This window comes from Panthera onca, chromosome A3 (assembly GCF_046562875.1).
Source record: "Panthera onca isolate mPanOnc1 chromosome A3, mPanOnc1 haplotype 2, whole genome shotgun sequence".
In the NCBI taxonomy this organism is placed as follows: Eukaryota; Metazoa; Chordata; class Mammalia; order Carnivora; family Felidae; genus Panthera; species Panthera onca.
In genome coordinates, this window is record NC_138341.1 from 81,429,003 (window position 1) to 81,445,887 (window position 16,885).

The 16,885-nt window shown below is 44.1% G+C and overlaps 1 protein-coding gene and 1 long non-coding RNA gene across 7 annotated transcripts in view; one reads left to right on the forward strand and one right to left on the reverse strand.

Annotated features, from left to right (window-relative positions):
- The window catches only part of TBC1D8 (TBC1 domain family member 8), a 112,037-nt gene extending 101,263 nt beyond the window's left edge, over positions 1-10,774 (reverse strand). For 2 of the 5 annotated variants that reach the window (XM_060608807.3, XM_060608760.3), the window contains exon 1: positions 10,474-10,773. In XM_060608807.3, the coding sequence (XP_060464790.1) occupies positions 10,474-10,600 (127 nt within the window). In that variant the 5' untranslated portion in view covers positions 10,601-10,773. Of the gene's footprint in view, positions 1-10,473 lie in introns of all 5 variants that reach the window. The other 3 variants (XM_060608778.3, XM_060608769.3, XM_060608752.3) reach the window with 2 other exon arrangements.
- Positions 10,775-10,896: 122 nt separating this feature from the next.
- LOC144615910 (uncharacterized) lies at positions 10,897-15,101 on the forward strand. Of its 2 annotated transcripts, XR_013554615.2 has the most exons (3): positions 10,897-11,399; positions 12,114-12,180; positions 13,694-15,101. It is a non-coding gene; the product is annotated as an uncharacterized LOC144615910 (long non-coding RNA). The 2 variants fall into 2 exon arrangements; XR_013554614.2 differs by having other exon boundaries at positions 10,897-12,180.
- Positions 15,102-16,885: the final 1,784 nt, after the last annotated feature.

The window sequence follows — 16,885 nt, forward strand, 5'->3', positions numbered from 1 at the left end:
CATGTGCTTTCCTTTGCTCAGAAGGTCCTTTCCTCCCTGTTTTACCCAGCTAACACCATTCTAAGCACCCTACAGGTCTTAGCTGACACAACAGATCCTCAGAGAAATCCTTCCTGACACTCCCAGCCTAAATTAGCTTCCCCATTATTCCTTCTCATCACCCTCGCCTCCCTGAACTTACCACCATTTATAATTCTTTCATGGTTTAATAATCACTCCATCACTACCACTAGCTTTTTCCATCCCTTTAGATGATAAGCTGCATGAGAACACAGGGCCTGACACTGTTGAAAGAAATGTTCTTTTGGCTTTTTCTTCTTTAAATACAAATAATTAAACAGGGGTGCCTGGGTGGCTCAGTTAGTTAAACGTCCAACTCTTGATTTTAGCTCAGGTCATGATTTCACACTTGTGAGATCGAGCCCCACATTGGGCTCTGAGCTGAGCATGGAGCCTGTTTAAGATTCTCCTTCTTTCTTTCTCTCTCTCTCTCTCTCTCTCTCTCTCTCCCTCCCTCCCTCCCTCCCTTCCTCTCTGCCTCTCTCCCACTCATGCATGCATGTGCTTGCTCTCTCTCTCAAAAAAATAAAAATCAATTTTAAAAAAAAGGGATTTTGACAACGTATCTAGAAAACATAACAATTTGAAGTATGAAATCTTCCACTGTTATTATAAAACTCTTAAAATAACACCAACAATAATTGTTTCTCAGGTTAAGAAACTGAACCCCAGAAGGAATGGGTCAGTCACAGAACCACATCTCTGAGGTTAGGTAAGAGATAAAAATCATAAACTTGTAACTCTAAACCAATTTCTTCTCCAGAGGGGGGAAAAAAAAATCTAGGCTATCTTTTGATTTCAAATTAAAGTACCTGACTAGATTAGATGCATTTCTGAAAATAGTTCCTAAGCCTCAGTGAAATTGACACACCCCACACATGGTAGACATTTTGAAGGCTAAATATAGTTTACCGAGAGGACAAATATCTGAAGCATGGGTAATCCAAGAGTAATCATGGTCCACGAGGCAAGAATGAAACATTGCTTCAATGCCTCTCCTTATCCCCATTACACATACGGTGCTGGTAACCAGAAAAACTGCCAAGCTCTCCCAAATTTTAGATTCAGTCTACATTTTATCCAATTTACATGTGCATGTAAAAAAACAAATAATTCTACCAGGCTCAGTGAGAAACACAACAGCTCCCTCATGACCTTCCCTACTCCCACTTCCCAGCCCCTGAAGGAAATTGCTTCGATCCTTAATGGATTCTTTTTGCATTTACCTTCATATCTCTGATTGTATCACTAGTTCTTTTTTTTTTATTGTTTATTTATTTTGAGAGAGACAGGAGAGAGAAACAGACTACAAGTGCGGTGGGGGCGCAGAGAGAGAGAGGGAGACACAGAATCCGAAGCAAGACTCCAGGCTCTGAGCTGTCAGCACAGAGCCCGACACGGGGCTCAAACCCATGAGTGTGAGATCACGACCTGAGTCAAAATTGGATGCCCAACCTACTGAGCCACCCAGGCACCCCTATCACTAGTTCTTGAATTTATAGAGAGCTGAGCTTTGTAGTAAAACTATGAAACTTGGCTAACCTACACAACTTTTTATTTTCCCTGCAGTTAACAACTGCCAAGAATTCTTGGCTGATTTAGCTTTATCAATAATTTACCCACAATTCCTCTCCTAGTGCACAGACCTTCCTTCAACATGTGCATGGATGGGAGGTGCTCTACCAATCTCTCTTCCCCTAGGAGCTGTCTTGCAGCCTTTTGCCCTGCTCTCATCTGGACTGAGGGGTCTCTGAGCTGTCATTTTACAATTTCCCTTCACCATCATCCTGGAGATTCCCTTATAAGGACTTGTTTTTAAACAAGTAACAAAAAGCACAAACTCTTGGGGGAAAAGATTGTACCCGACTGCATGAAAATTAAGAATGTTAGTTCTTCAAAAGACCCAAAATTAAAAAAGTCCAGTCATAAAGTGATAAATTTTTAATACTTAAAAAATACAGAACACACAGACACATGTGCATGTATACACACACACACACACACACACACACAGCTCCTAAATTAAGAAAATCATACTTCCTCATGTATTTCAGGTTACTGAGCCATGTGACTTGCTTTTGCCAATATAAACTGAATAGGAGCTCCAGGTTGGCTAAGTCAGTCGAGGATGTGACTCTTGATCTCAGGGTCATGAGTTTAAGCCCCACACTGGGAGTAGAGATTATTTAAAAAATATACAGGGGAACCTGGCTGGCTCAGTGGGAAGAGTGTGCAAATCTTGATCTCGGGGTTGTGGGTTTAAGCCCTATGTTGGGTGTACAGATGACTGAAAAAAAAATAAACATTAAATAAAGTGAATGGAAGGGATAGGTGTCACTTCCAACTACAAGTTCTAAAACCCAACATGAGAGTCACCAAATTCCTTTCCCCCCTTACCATGTAACCATGGAAGCATTAGGAATGGAGCCTCCATCAGCCCATCTTTGGATGCCTACAAGAGAACCTTGGGAAGCCACATTGGATATATAACATGAGGGAGAAATAAACTAATGTGGATCCACAGAGATGTTTGGGATGTTTGTTACCACAGCATAACCTAACCCATTATGGCTGATATACCCAACAAGATCACTCACAGGTATATTCTCCAGAGAAGCTTTCACACATATGAACGTTATACAAGAATGTTCATAGCAGTATTATTTGTAATAACAAAAACAACTAGAAACCCAAATATGAGCTGACAAAAGAACGAATAAATGAGTCATTCCCATCAATGAAAATGAATGAATGCGGCTATATGCATCAAAATGGTTCAATGTTAGGGAAACATTAACTATATATATACACATATATATGTAAAACTATAAATATAAATATAACTGGGATGTGGAAAACAAGCTTCAGAAAAAAACAAAGTAAATTATTATTCCTTTTGTATAAAGTTTAAACAGCACACAAAACTCAACAATGTATTGATTAGGGAGGGGAATATAATCAGGAAAACACACAAGAGATCTCTTAAACATTGGAAATACTCTATTTTTTTAGTAACAGGTGATAGGTATTGTATTACTTACACTTTATATTTACATTATGTACTCCTATGCACACAGATTTCGTATTTTAAAACTTTAGGCAAACTACCATCCTATTTATTATTTTTAAATGTCCAATCTCCATCAGTAACTACTTATTCAGAATAAAACCAACCACAAAATACAGTGCCCTTTCTTAAGGAGAACTTATTTGTGGCTGTTTATTTTGCTGCTGATTTTTCCTTCCTTTTTTGAAAGTAAAAAGCAGGAAGCAGAAAAATAAAATCTGGTGGAACAACAGACCCACCAAATGTTCAAGAATATTAATGACTCAACTTCACAGAGCTGTGTCAGTTGGCTGGTGATATACTGGGGAAATCATTCCTAGGTCTGTACAGGATCATTTACATAAAGGTTACCAACGGGCAGTTCTAACAGCTGGGCTGGCGCAGCTGACAAACTACCGCTAGTCCTTACAGGCACGCAGGGCAGGCGTGAGAAATAGCAATGACAACACTCTGTATTATTTATTCCTGCCTTTCGCATAATTCCCATTTCCAGGATGATACAAAACATTTCTCAGCCTCAGAGGCTCACACTCATCAATTCTACTTGGACATCCATGTACTCACTAAATATTTACTGAGTGTTGCAAGCAACAGAAACTGTTCCAGTGCTGGAGGCATGGTGGTGAGGGACACAGACCTGGGATCTCCATCCTGGAGATCATGGTCTGGTTCCCTAGAAAGTGATAAAGCCACAAAAGGCCACATCATGGGAAACAGCGGTGAGTGCTCTAAGGTGTAAGAGGATCAGAGGAGGGAGGGGTCCAGTGCCCCATCGCCAGGTAGCAGAGCTCAGGCTGAGATCTGAAGGGTGTCAAAGGGAGAGAAGAATTAGCCAGGCAGAGGGGGAGGTGAGGGCACCCCCAGGCCGAGGGGACAGCAGGTGAAGGTCTTGGGAAGTGCCTGACAAGTTGTCCTTACCAGGAGAAGGTGAAGGAGAAAGAGCCTGAGAGGTGGTGCGGAATAATAGCTCTTGCAACACCCAAACAGCTGTTAAAATATGCTCAGGGCTGCTTTTCAATACAGATGATTAAAGTTTTTTAAGTTAGGGGGAAAATCTGTCTTGGAAATTTGATCAGATTTACTACTTTCATTTAAAATAAATTCCTTCTCTATCCAATGCTGCCAGAATATAGAGTCAAGACCATAAAATCCTATCCCTTCACAGCTAATAAATGAATTCTTTAAAAGCTACAAGCCTCTCAATCATTTTCAGCTCTTCCTAAGGAGTTCCAATTAGGCTGAAATGGCTAGCCTCCGCTACTGCACCACCCACACATTTGTACCTCATATTATTCCTCGAGGGACACAGTCTTTGCCTTGTTTGATTACCTAATTACAGTGCCCTTATTATGCCTTAATTAAATGCAACCGTTGGAAACCCCAATGTTTTAATGGCTTATCAGCCCTTAAAAACGTATCAGTTATTTTACCCGTATATCTGTATCGTAAGATATCTTCCAGTTTATGCTCTTAAAATCAAAGTACTTCCTTTATTTGTGTTCCTTCCTTAATGTGCTTTTGGAAAATAAGACCAAAGCATGTAAGACTCTGGAGCCAATATCTGGGAAGTCTACACAATGCAAAGGCTGCCCAACTGAACTGAAGAATTTTGTTGGTAGTAAAGACTAAATCCACCAACAAATTCAAGGGCTCCTGGCTGGCACAATCAGTACAGCATGCAACTCTTAATCTCAGGGTCGTGGGTTCTAGCCCCACGCTCAAGTGGAGCCTACTTAAAATAAAGTCAAGGGGCACCTGGGTGGCTCAGCTGGTTAAGCGTCCGACTCTTGATTTCGGCTCAGGTCATGATCTCATGGTTCATGAGTTCAAGCCCTACACATGGCTCTGCACTGACTACAGAGCCTGCTTGGGATTCTCTCTATCCCTCTCTCTCTGCCCCTCCCCTGTTCGTGGTGTCTCTCTCTCTCTCTCTCTCTCTCTCTCTCTCTCTCTCTCTCTCATAAATAAATAAATAAACTAAAAAAAAGTCCAAAAAAAAAAAAAAAGGGGCAAAAATCCACCCACAAATTCAGCTACCTGAGCAAGACTATAGCCAAGAAAGCCAACACTCAAGCTGGGCTTCACCAATTTCCAATTTTTCAACAGAGTCATTCTGAGCAAGGCTAGTGACCACACACAAATCCCTGGTGTCAGTTTCGTATCCCCCAGTCTTTGGCACACTGTCCCAAAGAGAGTAGACAATTCACTCTGAGCACAGTCACTCAACGCCTGCAACACCGAAGTGAAGTTCCCTTTATTTACTAGGATTTAACAAAGGATTTCAAAGAAGCTCTGTAAAACAAATCCTGCTAGCACAAACTGCTATTTAAATATTTAACTTTCTGGGGCACCTGGGTGGCTCAGTAGGTTGAGCGTCTGACTCCTGACCTCAGCTCAGTTCACGATCTCACGGTTTGTGGGATTAAGCCCTGCTTCAGGCTCTGCACTGACAGCATATAGCCTGCTTAGGAGTTTCTCTTTCCCTGCCCTTTCCCCACTTGCTCTCACGCTCTCTCTCAAAGAAAATAAAATTTTAAAAATAGTTTAAGATATAAACAAATATTTAACTTTCTGGGATACCTGGGTGGCTCATTGAGCATCTGACTCATGATTTCAGCTCAGGTCATGATCCCTGGGTCACTGGATCGGGTCTGCACTGAGTATGGAGCCTGCTTAAGATTGTCTCTCTCTCCCCCTCTGCCCCTCTCCCCTGCCTACATTCTCTCTCTCTCTCTCTCAAAAAAAAAAAATAAAACTAAAACAAAAATAAAAATTAATATTTAACTTTCTGGGGCACCTGGGTGGCTCAGTCACATTCTGGTTGAACGTCCACCTCTTGGTTTCAGTTCAGGTCATGATCCCAGGGTCATGAGACCAAGCCCCACACTGGGCTCCATGATGAGCCTGGAGCCTGCTTAAGATTATCTCTCTCAGAACACCTGGGTGGCTCAGTCGGTTAAGCGTCCAACTCTGGATTTCAACTCAGGTCATGATCTTGTGGTTAATGAGACTGAGCCCCATGTGGGCTATCTGTGCAGAGACTGCTTGGGATTCTCTCTCCTCTCTGCCCCTCCCCCTGCTTGCTCGCACATGCATTCTGTCTCAAAATAAATAAATACACATTAAAATAAAGGTTCTCTCTCTCTGCCTCTTCCCTGCTTGCTCATGCATGCTCTCTAAAAACAATTTATATTTAACTTTCCAATTATACTTATTAAATACTGCAGTAATAAATATTTTTTATATCCTTCACTTTAATGCAAACTTCTTTACAACACTTTTATTCTAAGAAGCCCTCTTGTTAGTCAATTTTTTAAGTGTTCCTTCTCTTTTTTTCCAAACAGACTAGGTGGCAAGCCCAGATAAGCCCTTCATATAGTTCTAATCCTAAGCCTTGTTTGAATTGGAACCCTTGTGTATTGCTGGTAGGAATGTAAAATGGTACAGCCACAGTGGAAAAGTTTCTAACCCTCTAAAGTAAGCTTCCTTATTGTCCCTATCTTGAGGCTGTTACAACTAAGACTCAAATAAACCAAATAAACTAGCACAAGGCCTCTCTGTCCAGATTTGTAACAGACTTATCTTGACTCAAAGTCGCTATTTTCCACTACACCATACTTCCCCCTGTGACCCTAGCTACTTAGGAAATTGTTAGCCCCTAACTATTATAAATGCAATGACAGCAACAGGGGCTGAAGGCAAACATCCTGAAAAGTAGAAGCCATCAATATTTTCTTCAAATTACAACTTTTTAACTGCCAGGCTCTTTGGGAAAAGAACTACAAGGTTATACAGAAACACACATAATAGAACTCTGAAAAATAAAATCCTTTAGAGGGGCATATCCAGGTGGTGACATTAGGTCTTTAAAGCTACATTTGTGCTGCTCATTTTAAGTGCTTCAGGGAGCACTGGAGGAGAGGGCAACAATGATGTGTTCTTCTGTCTGCACCTCCCAAATGCTAACTTCTCCCACTCAGTTCTCCCAGAGCTGAACTTTCATAACAAACATTCCTATACACCTGAAACTAATTTAACATTGTGTGTCAACTACACTGAAATAAAAAAAAATTAATAAAAAAATATTCCCACAGGTTGGAGATTGTATTCAAGTGAATACTTTTATACCTTGACTTCCTCCCTTCCAGAGCAAAATCACTTCTGTCCCAGGAGCTTTGGAAACATTTTATAATGCTGTATTCAGCCACACCATGTTGTAACTGGAGGATAAGGTGGCTGCCTCCCACTACTGTCCCCAAGCCCAGGATTTCCTTCTCCAAACAGGTCCCAAGGGGTGGTAACAGAGGCCGCCTGAGAAGCTGGTGCCATGATCCTTCCCTCTCAAAGGGAGCTACTTAAAAAAAAAAAAAGACAGAAGGAGGAGGTCTATGTTTCCCACTGATTCCCTCCAGCTTTCCACAATGGTCAGACTGCCAGGTAAACAGGAAGCCGAGGAGAGAGGAGAACGTTCCCGTCCCATGTGATCAGCTCAGCCTCAGTCAGAAAAGCTGGGCCTCCACTCTCACCCAACTTTTAACGAAAAGTAGAATCCATCATTCATGCATATGTTCTTCCATGTAGTCACCCTACAAATGTCTAATGAGCATATACTATGTGCTAGGCACCATCATAGGTAAAATACCTGCCCTCATAGAACAGACAATCAGTAGGAAGAAACAATGAACAAAATGATCAACGATATTGTATATTAGAAAGTGAGAAAGGGCTATGGAGAAAATAAAACTGAAGATATATATAGGGAATGTGTGTATTAGTCGGAAGAGCGATTATTTTCCTCAATGAAACGAAACCTTATATTTCTGAGGGTAGGTAATTTTTAAACATGTCAGACTAAATGCCAATGGAGACCTCATATGTTTAAGCTCCTATGAATGACAAATTCAGCATCGGAATAAAAAAAAAAAGGACTTCGTTACCACTCCCTTACATTTTATTTCCAACCCCTCTTAACCACCTCTACTTGCTTCTCTCCAAAGAAAAGCCTACAACCAGTCAGAATACCCATCATGCTAGCCCTCATTATCTTCATAAACTCAAAATAAATTGCTCAAAATCTGCCAAATCAGAATTCTACATATTCTGAAAACCACCACCAACATTAAGCTGCCCTCTGTGTCACACAGTCTTGATTTTATAACATTCATAAGTGGTTAGGTTAGGACCAGCCCATTGGTGGATGTGGTAACTCTGGGTTGCTCAATCAGCACAGCTACGTAAGTTGCTACCCAGCTAAATGTCTGAAGGTAAAGCAGCCTAGGAAATGTCAGGCTTTCACAATCAACAGGAGGTTCAGAGTCCCTGAGAAATAAAGTGTCATCTGTCTTTTCATGGGGTATTTTTTTTTTTTTGGGTTGATCCTTATTGCCTTTAAGAATATTGTGCATATTCACTGTAAGCCCAAACCGAAGTATACACCAAGGAAGGCCAAAGCCACAGGTATGATAAGAGACCTGCTTGGTGCACCTGGGTGCCTCAGTCGGTTGAGCATCTGACTCTTGATTTTGGCATAGGTCATGATCCCAGGGTCATGGGATCAAACCCAGCACTGGGCTACTTGTTGAGTTTGGAGCCTGCTTGAGATTCTCTCTGCTCCTCTCCCCAGCTGGCACTCTAACTCTAAAATTAAAAAATAAATAAATAAAATAATAAAAAAGATCTGCTTGATTTTGGAATGCAAAAAGGAGGCGGACTGCATCATTTTGAGTTCATCACAGATACAGATTCTGGACAACAAAGCCAGGCTCTCCGGAACCTCCTGAATCTCCATCAGCATCATAGCTGAGGCTTTGTCCAGCTTCTCTGGACCTGTCTCCCTTGCTAGATGGCGAATAACCCGAAGTCTTTCCCAAAGCAGCCTCAACAGTACCCCACACAGTCAGCATGAACTAAGTGATGAAAACACTTTCTGGGCAGATGTTCCATGTTTCCCATTTCACAAACCTTCAAACCCTGTCCTTACCCTCTACTAAAGGAGACCATTTACTCCTGCCTCCTATACTAACTCCCTCCCTCAGAGCTTAAAACTGCTCCCAGAGCAGGCCCACCTGCTGCCCAACCTGTCCTCACTACTCACCACCACCATAGGTAACCCCACTACAGCTTTCATCCAGATTCTTCAACTACCCCACTACTCTTTCGTCCAGAATGCCCACCAAGTCATACCCACTCCTTGAGGCTCAGTGAAGTCCATCCTCTTAAGGAATCCAACTGCCAGCTTTCTCACCTTCCGGGTTTAAAGTACAGGAAGGGTAATTCCCTTTACACTTGGTTCTGTTTCAGGGCCTGTTGATCACATTCCCCCATTAAACTTTACTCCAGGAGGGCTTCCCCCAGAATAAGCAGACAGTGGAGTCACCAACAGTGAGGCCAGGGACCCAAGCTCAGTCCCTTGACCTCTCTCTCCCGCCGTGGTCTGATTCTCAGTATAAGGAGGGATGTGATGGGAAAAAGATCTAAGGTCTCCTTTATTTCAGATTCCAAAATTCGGAAATTTCATATAGATCCCCTAGACACAAATGAAAATTCTAATAAACTGTTCTTCCATTGACCCATTTAAACAGGTGGCCCAACTATGCAAGCTGGCCTCAATGTTTCCAAATGCTTGATCTTCATGGAGCCTTGGATAGTAACTTTTAGAAAAATTGCTTTGTTTTTTCATAAATTTTACAAGCCTGAGTTTTTCCTCCTATCATTGCTTGGAAGAAACAAGTGGGGGAGGGGGTAACTGACCCGCTCAATTTTGCTACTAAGATCGTAAGCTTGGGATTCGCACTGCCTCGGCTTCTCCTCCGGGCGCGCAAACGGTCCCCAGCCCGCCCTGCCCACACGCCCGACAGCCGGGGATTGCCAGGGTCGGTGGCGGTGGGCCGTCCGTGTGTCCCCAGCCGAGACACCACCTGGAACGTCGGGGCGCATCCAGATGGCCGAGTCGGGGCCGCACCCCGCTGTCACCTGGCCCCGCACAGCGGCCTGCGCTCCTCCCGGGGCGGCCCTCGCTCCCTCGGCTCGACCTCCAGCCGGCGCTTCTCTTTCGATTCCTGAGCCGAATCTGGCCTCCAGGCGGTCACTGGGCCAAGAGGCGAAGGCACCTGCCTCTCCCGCAAGAACGCACGAGCCCGCAAGTCCCTTTTGCCACAACCTCGACGGGGGCTTGCAAGAGAAATACAGAAGAAAGGAAAACAAGCCCGAGGCAGGGCCGTCCCGGCCCGGCGTCTCCCACGAAATCGCCACCTGCGATGCACCCCGGGCTGGGGGCCGCGGGCCCGGCAGGGAGCGAGGTCCGGGGCCCGGCCCGCCGCGCCCGCCCGCCCCGGCGCGCCCCTTACCCGTGAGGCGGCCACCCCCCTCGCCGTGCCCGCGGCGCCGCTGCAGGATGAAGTAGCAGCTGCTCTTCTGAGTCACCCAGAGCTTCAGGGCGTTCTTCAGCAGCACCTCCTCGGGCTTGAGCCACATCGCAGCGGTCCGACCGCGCCCGCGGGCCCCGGCTTACATCGCCCCGGCCGCCTGCCGCGCCGGGCCGAGCCCGCTCGGGAGGAGGCGGCGGCGGCGAGGACCGCAGCCAGCCGGCGTCCTGCGCTCTCAGAGTCCCGGGAGCGCGGCCGGCGCAGCTCCAGGCTCGCAGCCCGCGCAGCCGCGCAGGCCCCGCCCCCGGCCCGGCTCCGCCCCCGGCCCCGCCCCGGGCCCGCCCCCGGGCCCCCACCGCCACCCCGCCCGCTCCCGCGGCGCCGCCTGGGTTTCCGAGTCCCGGCCGCTCCAGCGCACAGTTCCGGAGTGGAGGGAGGAAGTCCCATCCCGGCTGCCAGGTTCCCCCCCTCCTCTCTCCGTTGCGCTTGCAAGGAGCGCCTAGACTCTTCTTCCTCCGCCCCTCCTGGGAGGCAGCTCGGGACCGCAGGACTTGACTCCCCGCCCCTCACTCTGAGAGGGGGAGGAGCGAGGGAAAAAGACATCTTGTTCTCACAGCTGCAGGTTGCCCAACCGAGGGCATTTATTTGTCTTTTGGGGAGCAGAGTGCACGCCAGAAAACCCAGGTGTGTTTGGAATAATATAGCATTTAACACAACAAGGAACACTTTTACGGATAACAAAAAATAGCATTAAAAATTAAAAGCAATTACTTTCCGATTTTAAAAAATTGTTTGGCCCACGTTTTCCATGCTCTCACAAGGGATCCGACAGAGCTGCTGAAGAGGCAGCAGCGATATTGTACGACCCTGAGTCAAGGCATCAGATCAAACTCAATCTGGACGTCCTCGTGAGTATAGAAGACAGCGATATTAGGGCTCCCCTGTGAGTCCCCTACACGGCAATCAACCCAGTCACATTTGTTCTAAGAGAATTGAAAGGCTGGGAAACACGGAGTACGTGATACTAAAGAAAAGCTATAGAGAATGTGGAGGTAGGGCTTTTAAAATGAGTATTTCCTCAAAGCTGTTGTAGAACTAGACACATGGTAGCTGGCCTTGCACAGGCTCATGGTCCTTCTAGCAATGTCCTCAGAGAGGCAGTTAAATCCAACACCCAAAAGAGAAGTAAAGGAAAACTCCCATCAAAATGACCCTCAGGTTTTGACAAAGGAGTCCCTGACAAAATGTGACTGTTAATTAGGACAGAACTGAAAAGTAGAAGTAAATCCCCTACAGAACATGTGGGAACTGAGTGATATTTCTCACTGGAAACCAAGAAATCTGCAGAGGATCAGAAGGGGTCAGCTCAGAAGCCTGGACCTAACCGGGCAGGTTAGAAGCCACATGAAGAGAAGAGCCCTGTGGGAAGAACAACCAGAATTGACCGCCCAGAGAGGAGGGACCTCTGTGGTTGAGAACTGGGAGGCCACTGACAAAGATCCTCTGAGTAAAACTGAGGAAGAGCGCTGTAATCAGGGAGATTTGGAGGCAGTGGAGCAGGGGCCAGGGATGGCAAGAAAATACTCCTTCCAGAAATATTCACTGGAACCTCTCCCTCTCAGACATGCTGCCAGACCCTGGAATTGCAGAGAAGAATGGGGGATGGGCCCTGCCCTGATGAACTCACAGGTAAGCAAATAGGTACAAAGGGTAGTGGGAGTCAGGGTGGAGACAGTGGGGATGCACAGAATTAAGGTTGGGTTCCTCAGGGAGGGGACTGAGAAAGCCCCACAGAACAGCTGTTGCTTGACTGGGGCTTGGGAAGTGAATACGTGTTTGCCACCCGGTCAAGTAGAGAGTCGTGTCTGGTAAATGGATCAGCATGTATGACATTGTCGTTTGGGGCATAGGGGATGCAGCCTACAGAAGTCAGCCTCCTGGGCACAGAGCAAAGTGAAGAAGGCTGGAGAGGGGATCTGGAGGGGCCAGTGGAGAATATGTCACACGATGGTGACAACTTTCTACTCTTGCTCATCTCTGGGTACTCCTCACCTCTTTTTGGTATTATGGTTTGAATTGGGTCCCCCAAAATTCATATGTTAAAGTCCTAATCCCCAGTACCTCAGAATGTGACTTTATTTGGAAATAGAATCATCACAGATATAGTTAGTTAAGTTACAGTAAGGTCGTTAGGGTGGACTTCGATGCATTGTGACTGGTGTCCTTTTAAGAGGGAAGGTTGGACATGGACACACACACACAGGAAGAGCACCTTGTAAATTTTGGAGTTATGCTGCCACAAGCCAAGGAACTACCAGAAGCTAGGAGAAAGTCCTAGAACAGATCCTTCCCTAATGCCCTCAGAAGGAACCAATCCTACAGACACCTGGATCTCAGACTTCTAGCCTCTAGAACTGTGAGACGATTTCTGTTGTTTTAAGCTGCATAGTTTGTGGTACTTCATTATGGCTATTCAAACAAATACAACTGGCTCCCTAAACCTGTCCATACCTGTTCAGTAGCAAGTCTCTCGAGCCATTCTGGGTTGAATTCTGTTCCCTGCCAGGACCCCAGGAAACCCGTTTCCTCAATAGGGAATTCTGGCTGGCTCCTCACCTATTTGTGCCTGCACAGGGAGCAAAAGAGATGTAGTAATCTGTGGCACACAGAGCCAGCAAGATACTCAAATTAGCACTGTTGGTTAGCATGAGGGGCTGATGGAGGACAAGGCTTTTGGGGCTCTTGCTGCTGCTGCACTTGATTGCTATAGCAACCCTGATAACTACAAAGATCGTAGAGTGAGATGGCTGTTCCTGACTGCCCTAGAGAGTTTGTTTGTTTAAAGATAAGCGTGAAGTATTAAATTCCCATCTCAAGGTATAGATATGGGGAAATTGAAAGAATCCTTTATCTGGTATAGACATAGGACAGACAGGGGTCATCTTCCGATTTCAAATACAGTAGTTCCGGTTACAAATTGTTGCAAAGGTTAAGTGTTCAACTTGAGCAAATTCTCTTCCTGCAATTAGGACACGTGATTGGGAAGTAGGACCATAGACTTGTGATGGGAATATTTGAAGGGATGCAGACAAAGTGATAATTATGTGACACAATAAAGGTGTTAGCTAACGCTACAATGGTAATCATATTGCAATATAAATGTCAAATCTATATAGTAGTCCTCCTTTATCCTTCGTTTCAGTTACCTGCTGTTAACCGCTGTCTGGAAACAGATGGTCTTCCTCTGATCTATGGACAGAAGGCCAAGGGTAGCCTGATGCTATATCACAACACCATTATTCACCTCACTTCATCTCATCACATGAGCATCTTATCATCTCACATCATCACAAGAGGAAGAAGGGTGAATACAGTACAATGAAATGCTTTGAGAGAGAGACTACATTCACATAACTTTTATTGCATTGTGTTATCATTAGCTATTATTATTAGCTATTATTAGCTATAATTGTTAATCTCTTACTGCCTAATCTATAAACTAAGCTTAATAATAGGTATATATATAGGAAAAAACATTGTATATATAGGGTTCAGTACTATTCATGATTTCAGGCATCCACTGAGGGCTGCAGGTTAAGGGGAACTACACCTTAAACTTACACAATGTTGTATGTCAATTATACTGTATCTCATTTTTTTTAAGATTTTATTTTTAAGTAATCTCTACACCCAACGTGAGGCTCATACTCTTAACCCAAGATCGAGAGTTGCATGCTCCTGAATGAGCCAGCCAGGAGCCCCAAATATATCTCAATTTTTTAAAAAGCAAGTCGGATGCAGAAACTTGAAAGAAATAAGAGACAGAGAATAACAGAATTAGAATAGAAATTGACAAAATTATCCCCAAAGGCTATCAAAAAATGTATCAAAACAAATGTGTAACTGAGAAAAATAGGTAAATCCAAAAGTCAGATACTGAAAAATTAATACAGGCTCTAGAAAAATTGATCAACAGAAAGAAAAAGAGGGAAGATTCAAAATAGAGCTTCATAATGCAAAAAAATAGAAATCATCGCAGATTCCAGAGTTACTGAACAAACAATACTAATGTATTATTAATAATACTTTAAAAAGCTGAGTTCCCAAATCCCAAGCTTCCCTTGCCAACAGAAGTAGCATTTCTCTATATGAGAAAACTATCATTCACTAATTGGAAGAGCTTTCAAGACTTCATCTGAGGCCTTTGCCTATTCTCCTCAAAACCTGCCCACATGGCACCTCACCGGCTCCAGGGCCCATAGTAAGAGTAACTCCCAGCATAGCCCAGGAAGATGATTGCACGGTCTCCTGGGGCAGGGATGGAAATAGATTTATACACCAAGGGAGTTAGAATATCTTGCCAATATGTATTGGGAGAAAGCTGACAGCCATATATGGGCATGGAACATAAAGTGTTAAACTGAGGCACCTGGGTGGCTCAGTCAGTTAAGCATCTGACTTCAGCTCAGGTCAGGATCTCACAGTTTGTGGGTTCAAGCCCCGAGTCGGGCTCTGTGCTGACAGCCTGGACCTGATTCAGCTTCTGTGTCTCCTTCTCTCTCTGCCCCTCCCCTGCTCATGCTCTGTCTCTCTCTCTCTCTCTCTCTCTCTCTCTCAAAAATAAACATTAAAAAGTTAAAAAAAAAAAAATGAAGTGTTAAACCAATGGGCCCCTGGGAGGCTCAGGTCATGATCTCATGGTTCATGAGTTTGAACCCTGCATCGGGCTCTACACTGACAGTGTGGAGCCTGTTTAGGATTCTCTTTCTCTCCCTCTCTCTCTGTCCTTTCCCTGCTCCCATCCATGCTGTCTCTCTCTTAATAAATAAACTTAAAAAAAAAATAAAGTGTTAAACCAAGAAGTATAAAATATAAGGTTGGATTCAGCAGAATTTATGAATAAATTTTGTACTCAGGATTCTTGATAAAATATGTCATATTCAGCACCTGTGAGTGGCTCAAAGGTTTGATTCCTTAGTTTATTGAAGCCTAGATTTAACAATGGCCTATAGTCAATGAGGCTGAGATACCAAAATTTCCCTGGCATATTATAGATTGAGAAAAGAGTCTGAAGATTCTGGAGATAGGAATGTTTGAGTGGATATGTTATATGCAACCTACTTGGCCACCAACCCACAACCATATCATGCATCTTCATCAAGACATTAAAAGATGTAGGGAATTTCTTCTACTAATGGCAGTTAAAGACCAATCTTCCTGCTGAAAACAATCATAAAAGCTGGATAAAGTATAAGAACAAATCTGTTTCAAGTCATGAAAGAACTGCTATGGCAGCAAGGACTTGAGGGGATATGTACCTGGGAGAGGTGAAACTGACATATAATCAAGTTCTTCCCTTCAAAGTATGTGCTGATTCCCAAGTTCCAGCTCAGAGACCAAGAAGCCAAGCATATCTTCTAGAATTTTACAGGCCCAGAGGGACAAAAATTGGAGTTGGGGTCCTCAAAGTGTTACACTCCCAGTGTAGACAGGAACCAGAAAAAGACAAGACTTCCCAAAGATTAGACCTGCCCAGCCCACAAGCATCTCAATGCCTAACTAAAATAAGATCTTCCCCAACCATAATTACCTTCCAGGAGCAAAAATATATCCTCCCAACAGATGATAACACCATCCAGAGTCTCAGTTTTTTTCTTTGATCTTTCATATACCATATCAGCATCAATATATTACCAGGCATAATAGGAAACAAGACCATATGACTAAAAAGAGAAAAAAATCAAAATCTATTAGTAAGAAATTCACAAAGTAAACAGATATTGGATGGAATTGCCAGATGCAGAATGGGATTATATATAAATGATAAGTTCAAGGATTGAGATGAAAATATAGAGAATTTTAGCAAAGAACTAGAAAAAATATACATTTTTTAAAAGATCTAATGGAATCTTAGGAAAAAAACCACAATACTTGAAATTAAGAACTCCATAGATGGGGGTGCCCGGTGGCTCAGTTGGTTAAGTGTCTGATTCTTGGTTTTGGCTCAGGTCATGATCTCAGGGTTCCTGAACTCAAGCCCCACATCAGGTTCTGTACTGGCAGAGCAGAGCCTGCTTGGGATTCTCTCTCTCTCCCTCTCTCTCTTTCTGCCCTTCCCCCCTGCTCTCTCTTAAATTAAAAAAAAAAAAAAAAAAAAAAAAAAAAAAAAAAAACCAGCTTTGAAAGAACTCCAGGGGCACCTGGGTGGATCAATCAGTTGAGCGTGTGACTTCAGCTCAGGTCAGGAGCTCACAGTTTGTGAGTTCGAGCCCTACGCTGGGCTGTGTGCTGACAGCTCAGAGCCTGGAGCCTGTTTCAGATTCTGTGTCTCCCTCTCTCTGCCCCTTCCCCGCTCATGCTCTGTCTCTCTCTGTCTCTCAAAAATGATTAAATG